Source organism: Dipteris shenzhenensis, chromosome 16 (genome assembly GCF_047967505.1).
Source record: "Dipteris shenzhenensis isolate YYH24624 ecotype China chromosome 16, Dip_SZ_1.0, whole genome shotgun sequence".
Classification (NCBI taxonomy): domain Eukaryota; kingdom Viridiplantae; phylum Streptophyta; class Polypodiopsida; order Gleicheniales; family Dipteridaceae; genus Dipteris; species Dipteris shenzhenensis.
The window spans coordinates 39,547,399-39,562,557 of record NC_141611.1 but is presented as its reverse complement, the minus strand read 5'-3'; the positions used below and the strand labels follow the sequence as shown (position 1 = coordinate 39,562,557).

Genomic DNA, 15,159 nt, shown 5'->3' with positions numbered 1-15,159 from the left:
AGAGATGAAGGGAGCGTATGTACGACGAGTATGCAAGAAAGTATGGGAGTAGACGGTACGCAAGAGGAGAGTTTCATTTGTGTGATGTGGGGAGAGGGCGTGCGGGAGGGGGAAAGGGGGGAGGGCGAGGGCCGTCGATGGGGGGGAGGATCGGACGGTGGAGAGGGCAGGAGGAGGGGGGCCGTCGATGAGGGAGGGGATCGGACGGCGGGGGAGGGGTTGCCGGGAAAGTGGCCGGGGACGGTTGGGTGGGCGGGCGGTATTGGGTGAAAAACCGGGAAACCGCTTTGGGGGGTGGTATTGGGCCAAAAAGGCGGTTTTTGCTAAAAAGGAAGGGGACCCCATAATATATACAATAAGGGGACTATGCCTTTGATCTTCTTCTTCCCCCTTTCATTCTTCGTCTTCTTCTTCATCATCATCATCTTCTTCGTCTTCTTGTTCATCGCCATAGCCATCGCCATCGCCATAGCCTACACAGGGCTTCGCCATAGCCACAGCTTCGGCCTCCCTCCGCCCTTCCTTAGCTCCCCCTCCATCCCCTAATTTCCCCTCCCTTCCCCCCCCCCCCCTTTCCCTTTTCCATGTCAATTCCCTCCTTTTTCCCCCCCCGATTTCGCATGGCTCCTTCACAGCCCCGCAGCCTTCGCCTCCTTTCCCAACCCCCCCGCCCGACTATTTCCCCTTGCCCGAAATAGCAGGCCGCTTGACTGCTTTTTCCTTGCCCTTTTTCCCCCTTCTCTCTCGCTTCTTCTCCCGCTCCCTGGATGCCGCTTCCCAGAATACGCCGCTCTGCAGCTTCACGCCGGTCTCGTATCGCCATGAATCAAATCCTATCCTTTAGGAAATTTTTTGAAGGCATAGCAAATTAGCCCTGATTCTGGCCGTCCGAATCCTGCTTCCGGAGGTCTGATGTGTTGTGGTGCTCTTGGTTTCTGGGTGTTTCCCCCTTTATACAGGATTTGCGGGGCGGCGATCTAATCGCTGGATGCGTAAAGGCTGGATAGGTTGTATGCCCTATTGGTGCCTTGTGGCTGAGGCCTCCTGTCTTGGTAGAGTGCCTTAGGTATGTTCTCTTGTGTCGAGGATTGCTGTTTTGAATACGCGTGAAATCATCATACGAAACAATTCACCATCTGGACGGTGTTTTGCTACGGTGACACAGGTTTCCTTCAATCAGGGAAGCGCTCGCTAGCGGTTGCCATGAATCATGCCCTAGTAATTTGACGTCTTTAGTTGGGCTTTCACATTAAGCAGATGATGGATTGCGGATATTTCTAGGCGAGTTAGCCAGGGCTGTTTCTAGGGCAGGCAGAAACAGCCTGGGTATGCAAGAGGCTGCTGGTATATCAAACTTTGCAAGTACTAGGTGTTGGGATGAGGAACGATGCCGGTTTGCATGCCCGTACTCCTAGAGCGGGCCGTAGCAGCAGTTTTTTCCCGAATTCGATCCGCGCAATCTTTCGCAACGTGTCAGCAAGCGCGAGCAATTTGGCCTCCACTGTGCGTTCGGCAGGGTCCTCTGTAGCATCTACGATTTCCCTGGCCGAAGACGAGCGTCAACGGGAGCAGGTAAATCATAATAACCCTTTTCAGTTGAATCGCAGCTGGTTTTGTGACGCCCAAAGTTGTTGATGGCTTACATTATTGATGATTTATGCCCGTGGACCCCTTTGTTCACATCGCCCCAAACTTGGATCGAAATTGCCCAAAAGCGAAGGAAACATTATATCTTCTCTATCACGCAGCCTACATTGGAATAGTCTACGGAATGTTCTAGTGCATGGACCTTGGTTTACCTGCAGACCTTGCGGTCCCAAACTCTAACTATTCATTATGTTTGGTCTTACTTGTTTTTACATAAAGTCTATAAATCTAGGTGAGACAAGTGAGTGGTCTGTTGATTCGCATTTGTCTCTTGCGTACAGGTGCAGTGGGCAGGTTTTGACAGACTACAGTTAGGACCATCTAACATCCGACATGTCTTATTGTTGACTTACGGAAATGGATTTCAAGTATGGGATGTTGAGGAGGCAGATGATGTGCGAGAACTTGTTTCCAAACGTGATGGTCCAGTTGCTTTCCTTCGTGTTCAGCCGCAACCTTCTGTTGAGACTTCAGATGGAGGTTTCAAGGCAGTGCGGCCACTGTTATTAGTTGTTACCAGTGATGTCACAAGCTGTAGTAATACAGGGCTTCCTGGTGGCCTGGTGAATGGTTATGGTGGAGTTGTGGGGAGTCCACCGTCCACAGGAGTCAACAACTTTGTACCCACTGTTGTGAAATTCTACTCTTTACGGAGCCATACATATGTACACACATTGAGATTTCGAACTGCAATTTATGCCATTCGCTGTAGCCCCCGAGTAGTGGCAGTGGCTCTTGTTTCTCAAGTATGTGATATGCTGGTCAATGCATTGCTGAATCTGTCTTCTAGTGAGTTTTTCCATATTATTTGAAAGCGATGTTACAGGGGAATGATTATTTCAATGTTTGTTTCTTGCAGCTCTATTGTTTTGATGCGGCAACTCTTCAGAATACTTTCAGCGTGCTCACATACCCCTCACCTCAGGCAGGAGCAGGACCATATGTTGGATATGGTGCAGTTGCTGTAGGACCAAGGTGGTTGGCTTATGCGGCAAACCAGCCTCTTATCTCAAATACTGGGAGGGTTTCTCCACAGCACCTCACCCCTTCTCCTGGCGTCAGCCCATCAACCTCCCCTGCCAACGGTAGTTTGGTTGCACACTATGCAAAAGAATCAAGCAAACAGATTGCAGCTGGAATTGTTACTTTAGGAGACATGGGTATCAAGACCTTCTCAAGATATTGTTCTGAACTCCTCCCTGAAGGTGCTGGTTCCCCTGTGGTGGGAAGCCCAAGTTGGAAGAATAATTGCAATGGTTCAGGACCACATTCTCATGAGCCAGAGCATGCGGGAACTGTGAGTACTGTAACTCCTACGTGAATTTGTCTTTACCCATCTGTATTTCGTATAGACAGCAAATTTTAAAATTTTCCTTTCGAGAGTGACTAGGGCACGTGGTACATCCTTTGATTGTATGGTTTGAATTTTTGGGAGCTTGATCCCCTTAAAGTCAAGGATGCACTTACTTGTAAGTGAAGGATGCACGCACTTGTATTTCGTATAGACAGCAAATTTTAAAATTTTCCTTCGAGAGTGACTAGGGCACGTTTTTTGGGAGCTTGATCCCCTTAAAGTCAAGGATGCACTTACTTGTAAGTGAAGGAATAAACATGAACTGATATATTTTATTGCAATCTTTTTCCAGGTGATTGTACGAGATTTTGTCAATAAATCTGTGGTGGCTCAGTTTCGAGCACATGGAAGTCCTCTTTCTGCATTATGCTTTGATCCCTCTGGAACTCTTCTAGTCACTGCCTCTATTAATGGCCATAGTATAAATGTGTTTCGTATAATTCCAACATCAGCTGGTACTGGGGCAAATTCAAATGCTTTGGATGCCAATGCATCGCATGTGCACCTCTACAAGCTTTCGCGTGGGGTTACGAATGCGGTAGGTAACTCTTGATTTGTTCTTGTAAGGCATCTTGATATGGTTGTCATATTACCTGTGAATTGTAGAAAACTGAACTAAGCAATTATCGTCAGGAAAAACCTCATGACACAAAATGTATGTTTGGTTTGTTGGGAGGTCCCATCCCTTCATTACCAAAATTGAGACTGGTTGCTGCATGGCATGTGAAATCTGTTCTGCAGTGGGGTACCTCAGTGCCCCTTTTGTGCAAACCTTCTTCATTAGGTTACATACTGTGTCAAAAGAGGGCACTTTAATGCAAAGTATCTGCAATGGAGATTTCCTCACATGAATTGGAGCTATCCAAGCAGAAACGCAGATTGTGATGAATCAAGATGTCTGGCCATCAATCCTGCATGCCCTCTCTGTGGCAAGTCCAAGGAATTGGAGCAACATACATTGTTGGCTGGGATGTTATCTTCCAGTTCTGGTTTTTCTCAGCAGTAAAGAGCAGTTTTCTCTCTCTAGACATTTTTTCTTTATTTCTCTCCCCCACGCTATTTTCCTCGACATCGTCTCCTATCATTCATGTTGGGGAACTAGCACACCCTTACAATATTTAGCCTAAAGAAAAGAAACTAAAAGCATCATATTGGAAATATATCTCAGAGTTGGAGTATGCCAACGATTGGGGCACATCCAAGAACGAAGAGAAGTGAGGTGAGTGAACACTGTCCAGACTCTGCCATGCATGAAAAGGATGCTGTGCGAGCTAGGCTAGGATCTTTGAAGCCTTCATGTATCTGATACATATCCGAGATCTGCCTTTGTCGCCCTGTGTTGTGGTGTGCTGCAACAGGAGGGGAAGGGGGGGGCAGCAAAATGGCAAAAAACTATCGCACAATCATAGTGAGCAGCCTAATGAGCAAGTTGTATGACACTATTCTTGAGCAGAAAATCAGCAAATGGGCAGAGACATAGGGACTACGGGCACCATCCCAGTAAGGTTCTGCCCCTAGCATTCAAGAATAGACCATTTGGTTGCGATAAGGGCTGCATTGGAAGGGGAAAACCATAAAAAAGAGGCTGTATTTTGCTGCTTTTTTTATTTCAAGAAAGCCTTCGACACAGTTCCACACAAGAAATTATGGGAAAGATTGGAAAGACTAAAAGTCGTCAGAAAGGCCACATACCGTCTATATGAGAAGTATTAGCTGAGCTAGTACCACCACTTGTGGATGGATCCTGATTCAAAGGGAAAGTGGTCATAAGCAGTGACATAGGGGTCAAGCAGGGGTGTCCCCTCTCACCAACTCTTTTTGGTCTTATTATTGATGACTTAGATGAGAATACACAGCAGAGGAGTTCTTCAAATTGCAGGATAGATTCTACTTATTTATGTAGACGATGTCTTCTAATTGCAAGCACATTTGAATGCACTGGGAAGCTTCTGTAGACACTCAGGAATAGATCAACATAGCCAAGAGAAAGGTCATGGTGATTGGAATTCACAATAAACAAATTGATGTCATCTTCGAAGGGGAGCCTTTGGAAACATCTAGGGCTGGAATTTACTGATGAATACAAGTGGAATGCATGTGTAGAAAGAAGAACCTTGGGAGGTTTAACAGCTTTGTACAGCTTCCAAAATAAGTGCAAGAAAGCACACCTGTGGAATTGGGAAATGAGAAAGTTTCTATAGACCATGCTTGTACAAACAGTGATACTTTATGGGTGTCCGACATCGGCTTCCGGGCTCTCAGGGACCTACTAGAATAGAATAGAAACTTTACATAAAAGATTCCTCGTAGGGGAATTGGAGGTTAAGACTTAGACAACCTACCCTGTCCTACTGGCTGAGACGTGCATGAGCATTATGCCAATTCATGGCTTATCTCAACAAAGTTGAGAAGTTGGATGCTAGCAAGGTACCTTACAAGGTATTGGAAGCTACACAAACCATTGGATGGCTCCGAAAAGGGATGAAATGGATGGAATTATGGGGTATAACAGTTGCTGCTATATTAGAGGATACATGTGAGATCAGAGAGCAAGATGCTACAGAAACTATGGCAAGACCCAGGTACAAAAATGCAGTTCTATAAACAGGATAGCTATGGGATGCAAAAATATATTGGGGAAGACATATCCATATTCAAAAGGCATCTAATATGCAAATTGAGCAGTGAAGGGAAAGTCCACAAACCAAGGGTCCCAAGGGAAGAAAGAATATGCAAAATCTGCCCTACAGGAGAGGTGGATGTATTTCTTAGATGTCGGGCCAATGCACACATAAGAGAAAGATATGATGACAGCAGAGGCAGCCTGAAAATCTATTGGACCAGCCAGCTACAGAGCTAGGAAGCTATCTAAAAGAAGTTTTGGAACACCGATACAAAGTACTTGGGCTAGCACACAAACTAGCCCAACAAGTACTAACTAACTAGCAGTCCATAGTATTCCTTTTTCACCAGATGTAAAAGATCACTATTTATTCATGGGCCTAGCACCTGGCTAGAAGCAACATGGATTTCTTCATAAAAACCAAACCTCTATGAGGATACTTGCTTAGCAAGCAGATGTCCCACTGGATATCGTCTCCTGAGTTTTGTTGCCATGCAATTTCTGAAAAAACTTCTTTTAGCTTGCTTTTAGGAAACCATATTTTTTACTTCTCATCATGTGCAAGCTTTGCCTTCTTTCTCGGATTCCTTTGCTGTTTTCCAGGCCTTATTTGTGTTTTTGCATTCCTGGTCATACTAGTGATTGCATGGCTTTTAAATGTTCATTCCTTGCCTTTACTAAAGCATTTTTTTGCTGTTATCAGCAACAAATCTGTTTGTATTTTTTCATCTACTTTTGGCTGTTATCAGCAACAAATCCATTATGTACTTTTTAATCTCATGGCAAGTAGATGGCATTTGACCTTGTGATAATGCTACCTCAATGTCTCTCATAAATATGCCCATGTGAAGAACCTGATTTCTTGAGAATGCGAATGTGTGCAATGCATGCAGAATTTGAATGCCAATGGGCCCTCCAATGGGGAAGAGCGCCCTCGTGAGAGTACTTGTTTCTCTTTTCGACCTACATGCAAGGTGGGAGAGAGATGGCGAATGAATGCAAGGTGAATAGAGAGAATGCTACGTGATTCACAATGAAAGGGTGATACCCTTTCATTAATGTCCCTTGAGATCACTCAAGTTCGATCTTTCCATTTACACCTACCCTTCGCCTATGACCCATGCATCTACAATCTAATGCACCTTAATGCACCCTTATCTAATGCACCTTAATGCACCCTTCCCTTCCTATTGCCCCTAAGACCTAGATACGTGTGCACATTTTTATTAATAAAATAAAGTGTCACATGTCCAAATTTGATGCCGTCTGAAGTAGTGGCTCCAGCTCGACTAGTTCTATCTACTGAGATGATCCAGCACCATAACAAATCAGTCCATGTCCATCATAAATATAAATACATGTTACACCATTGGCGTATAATATATAATAATGTTCTAATGTCTAATCACTGATTAGTGATTTCTCTTGTCATGACAGCCCCATTCTCAGCCTTGGTTGTGTGTCAATTCTTTGTTTTTTGACAGCACTGTGATGCCTAGAGACATTGCTCTATGGTCAGACTCCAGAAAATCCCTTTCGATCTTGAGGTATTCGAGTATGTGCCTTGTGTGCAGCAAGCTCATGATCACAATTACACTTGATCCGTGAGGGGTTTTGCGTGTGTATGTTGGAAAGGTCACCTCCCCATCTGTAAGCCCTCATATGAGAAGAGCATGGGGGGGTGGGGTGGACCTAGGATCTGAGAGATGGTCACATGGGCAACATGATGGTTGCCATGAGGGCAGGGATCGGACAACAATAGAGAGAGGGAGGGGGCTGCCACATGGGCAGCACCTCACAGCCAAGAAAAGAGGGCTAAAAGGGCTGCCACATGGGCAGCACATGGGCTGCCATGTGGGCAGCACAACAGCCTGGCAGGGGCGCAGCAAAGCAGGCGTGTACGGGTTGGAAAAGGCGCCTTCAGAGCAGCACATGGGGCGAGGTAGCAGCATAAGAAGGGCCAATAGGCCCCTGCATTGTCATGACAAGAGAAATGATTATTTAGTTAATTAATAGTCATTAGAACTTTATTATTGTTAGGCGCCAATTTGATGGTGCGGTTATATGTTTGTATTTATGACAGATCAAGCGGTGTAAATAGTACCGCCAAAACTATGTAACATTGGCCAATGATTATTAATAAAGATGTGCACACACGTGTCTAGGTCCTAGGGGCAATAGGAAAGGGAAAGGGTGCATTAGAGTGCATTGAATGGTAGGTGCATGGGTCATAGGCTAAGGGTAGGTGTAAATGGGAAGATGGAATTTGAGTGATCTCAAGGGACATTAATGAAAGGGTATCACCCTTTCATTGTGAATCTCACGTAGCATTCTTTCTACCACATTGCATTCATCCGTCATCTCTCTCCCACCTTGCATGTAGGTTGAAAAAGAAACAAGTACTCTCACGAGGGCGCTCTTCCCCATTGGAGGGCCAATCGGCATTCAAATTCTGCATGCATTGCACACATTTGCATTTTCGAAAAGCGTGGATCTTCACATTTGGTATCAGAGCGGCGACGATCCACGAGCGGGACGAGAAGAGGGCGACAGTTGTGAACGACGGAAGTCGCAAGAGAGGTTGGCGGAAAAGGATCACGATCGACCGATCTTGAGGTTCTGAGACGAGGGGTTTTTTCTGAAAAATTTTGGCCTTCAACGGCGAACGGTGAACGGGGTGTTCTCCCCCCCCCCACCCCCCCCAATGTGAATGTACCCTTAAACCGTGAGAAAAAGGGATTTCCGTTCTACCCAACCGGAAGTCGGATCGGAATAAGATTTTAAGGGAGTGATCCACCCATCAAGTAACCCCTATAACGGTATCTAGAGCTCCGATCCGCTCAAAACAAGTAGCCCAAACGGAGCGTACCAGTTTACAGCAGAAATACAAGAAGAAAAGCTTCAAAGAGAAGGGAAAGGAGGTCATTTTAAGTGTCTTCTCAACACAAACGAAGCGGGAGTCGGATAAGTACCACCACCTCTACAACACTTGAAGTTTGCTGTAAAATAAACCTTCTTTTTTGAAATTACAGCAAGACATTTTCTCTCTTGTATTAATAAAAGGAAAGAATGGAAGGGGAAGGGACATATAACAATGAACTTATTCCTTTTCCTCCATTACCCCAAGGAGAGAGAGAAAGAACACCTTCACCCCCTCTTGAAGAGGATGGATTAGGTGAGAGTTATACACATCTTGAGTATGATAACCCACAAATAGATTTACAGCAGTCTCTCCTTCAAGAACCTACTGATAGGGAGTTCTCCTTTCGTAATGAAAGAAGAAATGAGACCAGCGAAGAACAAGGTGATGAGTTCACGCCTTTAACTCAAAACCCAATACACATGGATTCTAATCCAAGTGCAAGAGGAAGAGAGGAGACTCCTGTTGATAAGCTGGTTTTCCAGCTTAGCAATATGATTGAGTAGTCCATTATGACAAGATTAGGGACTAAGAGGACTTTAAACTTCGGGAATGAAGAGTTGAGTAACCCTTCTAAGAGGTCCAAATTCCAACCGCGAGAGAGAATTGAGTTCCCCAAATATGATGGGGCAAGGGAGGCTGACAAAATCCTCAATTGGATTCGTCATTTTGAGCTATACTTTGCCCATCATGACAAGACCGAGCAAGAGAAGCTTGCTCTTGCCACATTGCATCTGCAGAAGGATGCTCTAATGTGGTGGTCCTTGTCACAAACAGGAAAAGAGCCTATTCATGAATGGGCTAAATTTGTGGAGCAACTGAAAACCACTTTCATGCCACCGAGGCATGAAGAGAACTTAACCTTTCGTTGGGAGAGGTTTAGGCAGTTCGATAATGAGAGTAATGCAGATTTTACAGCCAGATTTTGGAAACTCTCTCTAGAGTTACCCGAAAAGAGTGAGGAAGATAGGAGAAAGAAGTATTTAGCAGCTTTAAGCCCAAAAGTAAGGTACGAGGTTGAAATGTTTAACCCGACCACGCTTAAGGACCTCTCTAAGCTGGCTGAAATAGCCGAGAGAAAATTGAATCCTCGTAAACCCTTCAATAAGGAGTATGGGTCATCATCTAAGACCAATAATATACCCACTTTTAGGAAACCAAACCGGTTTAAGAATAATAAAGGGAAGGGTAAAGCTCTTGTAAGGAATGTGAACAGCCAATCACGTCCTGGATGGGTGCCATTTCCTTCTATGACTGACGAAGAGAAGAGGAAGTTGATTAAGGAAGGAAAATGTTTCGGTTGTAAGAAACATAAGCCAGGGCACGTATGGCATAAGTGTCCCGTTCTCTTGGCTAAGATTGCCAAGACGAATTCAATAAAAGGGAAAGCCAAGGCATCCAAGCAGGAGGGTGAGGCTTCTACCTTGTCACCCTCGAAATCTACTGTGACTATTGAGCCAATAGTGAATGCTGTCCATTCAGTCAATACCTTTGGGCCTCATGATCTTTTTAAGGTGTACGGATTCGTGAATGGACAGAGAATAGTGGTTCTCCTAGATGATGGATGTAATTATGACTTAGTAAGTGATAGATTGGCAAAATTACTCCATCTTAAACCAGAACCTATAAAAAACATGTCGCTTTTAGGAGCTTTTAGGGGACACAATGAAGAAGACACATCCATAGTACGAAATATTCCTTTTCGTATACAAAAATATAGAGATCGAAGGGATTTTCTAGTAGCCCCTTTACAAGACGTTGACATGATACTAGGTAAACCATGGCGGTATGATTTTAACCCTGCTATTCATCCTCATACTCATCATTGTTGCTTTGTACATAAGGATGAAAACATAAGGATTGTAGGGGATCGGGACGTGTATACAATTCCATTGATTACTCCTACCCAAGCGAAAAGATTGGTAAAAAGAGGGGTAGATTGTAATCTTGTGTATATACGGGATTCACGAGATCTTCATATCTCAAAAGAAGATCGGAAGAGAAATGAGTTCCTTAGAGCTTATGAGGATCGATTTTCAAGAGATGACTCATTCGAATTGCCCATGGAGAGAGAAGATGATCATGCCATAGACTTAGAGCCAGGAGCTTCCCCTCCATGTAGAGCCCCATATAGGATGAACAGGATAGAAATGGAGGAGGTAGAAAAACAAATTGAAGATCTGTTGCAAAAAGGCCTGATTCGACCAAGCAGTTCTCCATTTGGAGCACCTGTATTATTGGTTAAGAAGAAGGATGAATCATATCGTATGTGTATAGATTACCGTGCTTTGAATAAACTTACGATTAAGAACCGGTATCCGATTCCAAGAGTGGATGATTTATTGGATATGCTTAAAGGTGCTAAAGTTTTTAGCAAATTGGATTTGAAATCTGGTTATCATCAACTTCGTATGAATTCTGGGCATGAACATAAGACAGCTTTTCGCACTCTCACTGGACATTATGAGTTTTTGGTCATGCCTTTTGGCCTAACTAATGCTCCAGCCACTTTTAGTAGGCTGATGAGAAGGGTTTTGCGACCCTACTTGGGAAAATTTGTCATAGTCTTTTTTGATGACATTTTAGTGTTCAGCCAGAATGAGGAAGAGCATAAGGATCACCTTGCTAAGGTGATGGAGCTCCTAAGGAAGGATCGATTGTTCCTAAATATCAAGAAGAGTGAGTTCTTCAAGACATAAATAGAGTATTTGGGACACATTGTGTCTGCCGAGGGAATTCGGGTTGACCCTAAAAAGGTCAAGGTCATAATTGAATGGCCAATACCCAAAAACTTACATGAGCTGAGATCCTTCCTAGGGATGTGTAGTTATTATCGCAGATTCATTAAGAATTTTGCACGTCTTGCTTCCCCACTAATAGATTTGTTGAAGAAGCATTCCTTGTATGAGTGGGGAGAGGTTCACCAAGTAGCTTTTGAGGAGCTTAAGAGAACATTAGTGACTGCACCAGTGTTAACACTTCCGGACATGGACAAAGAGTTCTTTGTTGTATGTACGGATGCTAGTGGTACCTCGATTGGGACAGTGTTGATGCAAGGAGGGCATCCCATTGCTTATGAGAGTAGAAAACTTCAAGGGGCTGAATTGAAATATATCATGTATGAGAAGGAGTTATTGGCAGTCATTCATGCTCTAAAGTTATGGAAGCATTATTTATATGGTTCTGCTTTCAAGATTAAGAGTGACCATCAAAGTATCAAGCACTTGTTCTCTCAACCCATTGTCTCTTCAAGACAAATCAAATGGGCTGAATATATTCAATCCTTTGGGCAACCAAATATCGAATATCAGTCGGGAAAGGAGAATTTAGTAGCTGATGCTTTGAGTAGACGGTCCCAAGTTAATCACGTTTCTGTGATTAAGGAGAAATCATTAGGAGCAATGGTTGAAGCTTATCCTTTAGATGAGGACTTCGCTGGCATTTATGGGAAGATTCAACGTAATGAGGTTGGGGATTTAGAGGCTTATTCCATCGTGGATGGATACTTATTTTTGGGACGTGCCATATGTGTACCCAAAACATTTCGGTATCTAGTCATGAGTGAGTTACATGCGAGTCCATATTCTGGACATAGAGGTATTAGAGGAACCATTGACAATATTGAGAGATACTTCCATTGGCCTAAACTTCGCAAAGAAGTTTCGACCTTTGTTCAACAATGTGACGTATGTCAGCGCATTAAATCTGACACAAGTAAGACTGCTGGTCTTTTGCAGCCTTTGCCTATTCCTTCGGAAAGGTGGGAACACATTACAATGGATTTTGTGTCTGGTTTCCCCAAGGTTGGTTAGTTTGAGCAAACAAGCTCATTTTATTCCCTGTAAAAAAGAGTTGTCTGCTCTTGAAACAGCAAGGTTATTCATTAGGGAAATCTTCAGGTTACATGGGTTACCAAAATCCATTGTATCCGATAATGATGGCCGTTTCATTAGCAACTTTTGGACAGCTCTATTAGAGAATCTCGGAACCAAACTGAAATTTACTACAGCGTTCCATCCTCAAGGAGATGGACAAAGTGAGAATGCCAATCAAACCATAATTACTTTACTTCGAGCTTATGTCCATGACCAACCTAGAAGGTGGCCAGAGTTCTTACCCATGTTAGAGTTTGCTTATAATAACACTGTACATACTTCCACCAAGAAAGCCCCATTTGAAATCATCTATGGGCAATGTTTACCCACTCCAATAACACACTTGGGGGAGCGGATTTTTGCTGCTGACCAGTTTGCTGAGGATATGTCACAGGTTATTGAGCAGGTAAAAGAACATATTAAGAAGGCCCAGGCTCAACAATCCAAGGCAGCCAATAAAAAAAGAAAAGAAGTTTATTACAAGGAGGATGATTGGGTTTTATTGAAGATTGATAAAAGAAGAATCAAGTCAGTGAGAGGAAGTACCAAACATGTCAAGCTAGCACCGAAGTTTTATGGTCCATTTCAGATTTCAGCAGCTTTATATCCAGAAGAAGGATCCAGAGCGTATGAGCTGAAGTTACCAGCCCACTGGCGTATGAAGAACATCTTTCATGTGAGCAATTTGAAGAGATACCGTGGCGATACTTCTGCGTTTTTGGATACTCAGCAGCAAGAAGAACCTGAACTTGAAGATGGGACTGAAGTTCTTACTCCGGAACAAATCGTATACCATAAAGAGAAGAGTACTCGTGGAAAGAAGAGATATATGTATTTACTGAAGTTTAAAAACCAGCCAGCTAGTGATGCACAATGGATGGAAGAAGAGTTCTTTATAGATTTTCCACAGATACTCGCAGATCACAAAGAGGCGATGCAATGGCAGAAGTAACAAGAGAAAGTGCACATAAGAGGAAGAGACAAGCAATAATCCAGAAGAGGACTTCTGCTCATTCAAGCAGGAGGGAGTGTCATGACAAGAGAAATGATTATTTAGTTAATTAATAGTCATTAGAACTTTATTATTGTTAGGCGCCAATTTGATGGTGCGGTTATATGTTTGTATTTATGATAGATAAAGCGGTGTAAATAGTACCGCCAAAACTATGTAACATTGGCCAATGATTATTAATAAAGATGTGCACACACGTGTCTAGGTCCTAGGGGCAATAGGAAAGGGAAAGGGTGCATTAGAGTGCATTGAATGGTAGGTGCATGGGTCATAGGCTAAGGGTAGGTGTAAATGGGAAGATGGAACTTGAGTGATCTCAAGGAACATTAATGAAAGGGTATCACCCTTTCATTGTGAATCTCACGTAGCATTCTTTCTACCACATTGCATTCATCCGTCATCTCTCTCCCACCTTGCATGTAGGTCGAAAAAGAAACAAGTACTCTCACGAGGGCGCTCTTCCCCATTGGAGGGCCAATCGGCATTCAAATTCTGCATGCATTGCACACATTTGCATTTTCGAAAAGCGTGGATCTTCACATGCATGGGGGACCTAGAGCAGCAGCACATGGGCTTGCAAGAGTCGCAGGAAGTGGCAAAGGCAGCAGCTCAAAAGGGCCTGCCAAAGGCCCTTTTATAGGGCTGGTTGGACCAGCCAACCTAGTCGGTTTTTACAGACCAGTCTGTTCGGCCAGACTGGTCGGTTCTAGTCAGCAGCCCTTGGGGGCTATAAAAGGAGGGCCTCCAGGCCCTCATTACTCATTCTCTGGAGCAGCAAGCAGGAGCAGCAAAAGACCAGCACTTGGAGCCTATCCTGGAGGACCAAGAAAGCTGAGGAAGCTGCAGACGTAGCTCAAGGTGCTGCCTACCTAGGCTGATCTACAGGCAGTAGGGTAGAGATAATCATTATGGACAGAAAGTCTACAGACGCTCGAGGTGGAGCACGTGAGCTCGAGTCTAGAGATAACTGGCAAATAGGAGAAGTACCTTGTGGTAAGATCGTAGGACCATCAACTGGCATCAGTTGGTTAGAAGGTGGATTCGTGCCATTTGGCCTTGATGGTACTGAGGAGGCTACCTTGGAGTTTCAAAAACTTTGATACGACTGTGACAGTTGGACAGAGGACCAAACCTCTAACTTTTGAAGAGTTAGATCCATTACTGCTACAGGAAGAACCTAGGGAGAAGCTCTACAACAACGACAAAGATGACAAGGCATTGTTGGCGAAGGATTACGTTGACAAAGGAAAGGGCAAGCCTAACGGTGGCAAGTCCAAGAAGGATGACTCTGATGACAAGGACACTTCCAAAAGGAAGTAGAAGAAGAAGGTGCTTCTATTGTGACACGCTAGGTCATTTTGCGAAGGACTGTAGAAAGAAGGAGGCGGATCTGAAAAACAAGAGGAAGGAGTCGGACTCAAATTTAGAGGGTGACACAAAACCCAAAGCTAATGTGGTAATTGAAGAGTTGTTCTTGGTGACATCTCCGTGTGTTATTGAGGTCAAATATGCCGACCTAGAAACCACAATAGTGATGTCTGACATTAAGACGTGGGTCGACAAGAAGTCAAATGCCTTTGTGAAGATGAAGGACAGCTGGAGGGCTTGGTATTTTCCAGGTGCGTGGCTATCGATACTAACACGAGGGTGGATTCCATGGAGTGTCTTGGGGTTTCATGTTCAGATGGATGCTGTACTTCAGAAGGGGGCAGTACAGGATCACACGGG

At 44.1% G+C, this 15,159-nt stretch overlaps 1 protein-coding gene across 3 annotated transcripts in view; it reads left to right on the top strand.

The window, feature by feature from the left end:
• Positions 1-399: 399 nt before the first annotated feature.
• The window catches only part of LOC147892940 (autophagy-related protein 18h-like), a 35,843-nt gene continuing 21,083 nt past the window's right edge, over positions 400-15,159 (top strand). For 2 of the 3 annotated variants that reach the window (XR_015542378.1, XM_087387731.1), the window contains exons 1-5: positions 400-1,066; positions 1,166-1,572; positions 1,929-2,393; positions 2,507-2,944; positions 3,294-3,539. Coding sequence is in view for 2 of the 3 variants with exons in the window: in XM_087387731.1 (XP_087243857.1) it covers positions 1,378-1,572; positions 1,929-2,393; positions 2,507-2,944; positions 3,294-3,539 (1,344 nt within the window). In the remaining variant the exon portion in view is untranslated. The remainder of the gene's footprint in view (positions 1,067-1,165; positions 1,573-1,928; positions 2,394-2,506; positions 2,945-3,293; positions 3,540-15,159) is intronic. The other variant, XM_087387732.1, reaches the window with a different exon arrangement.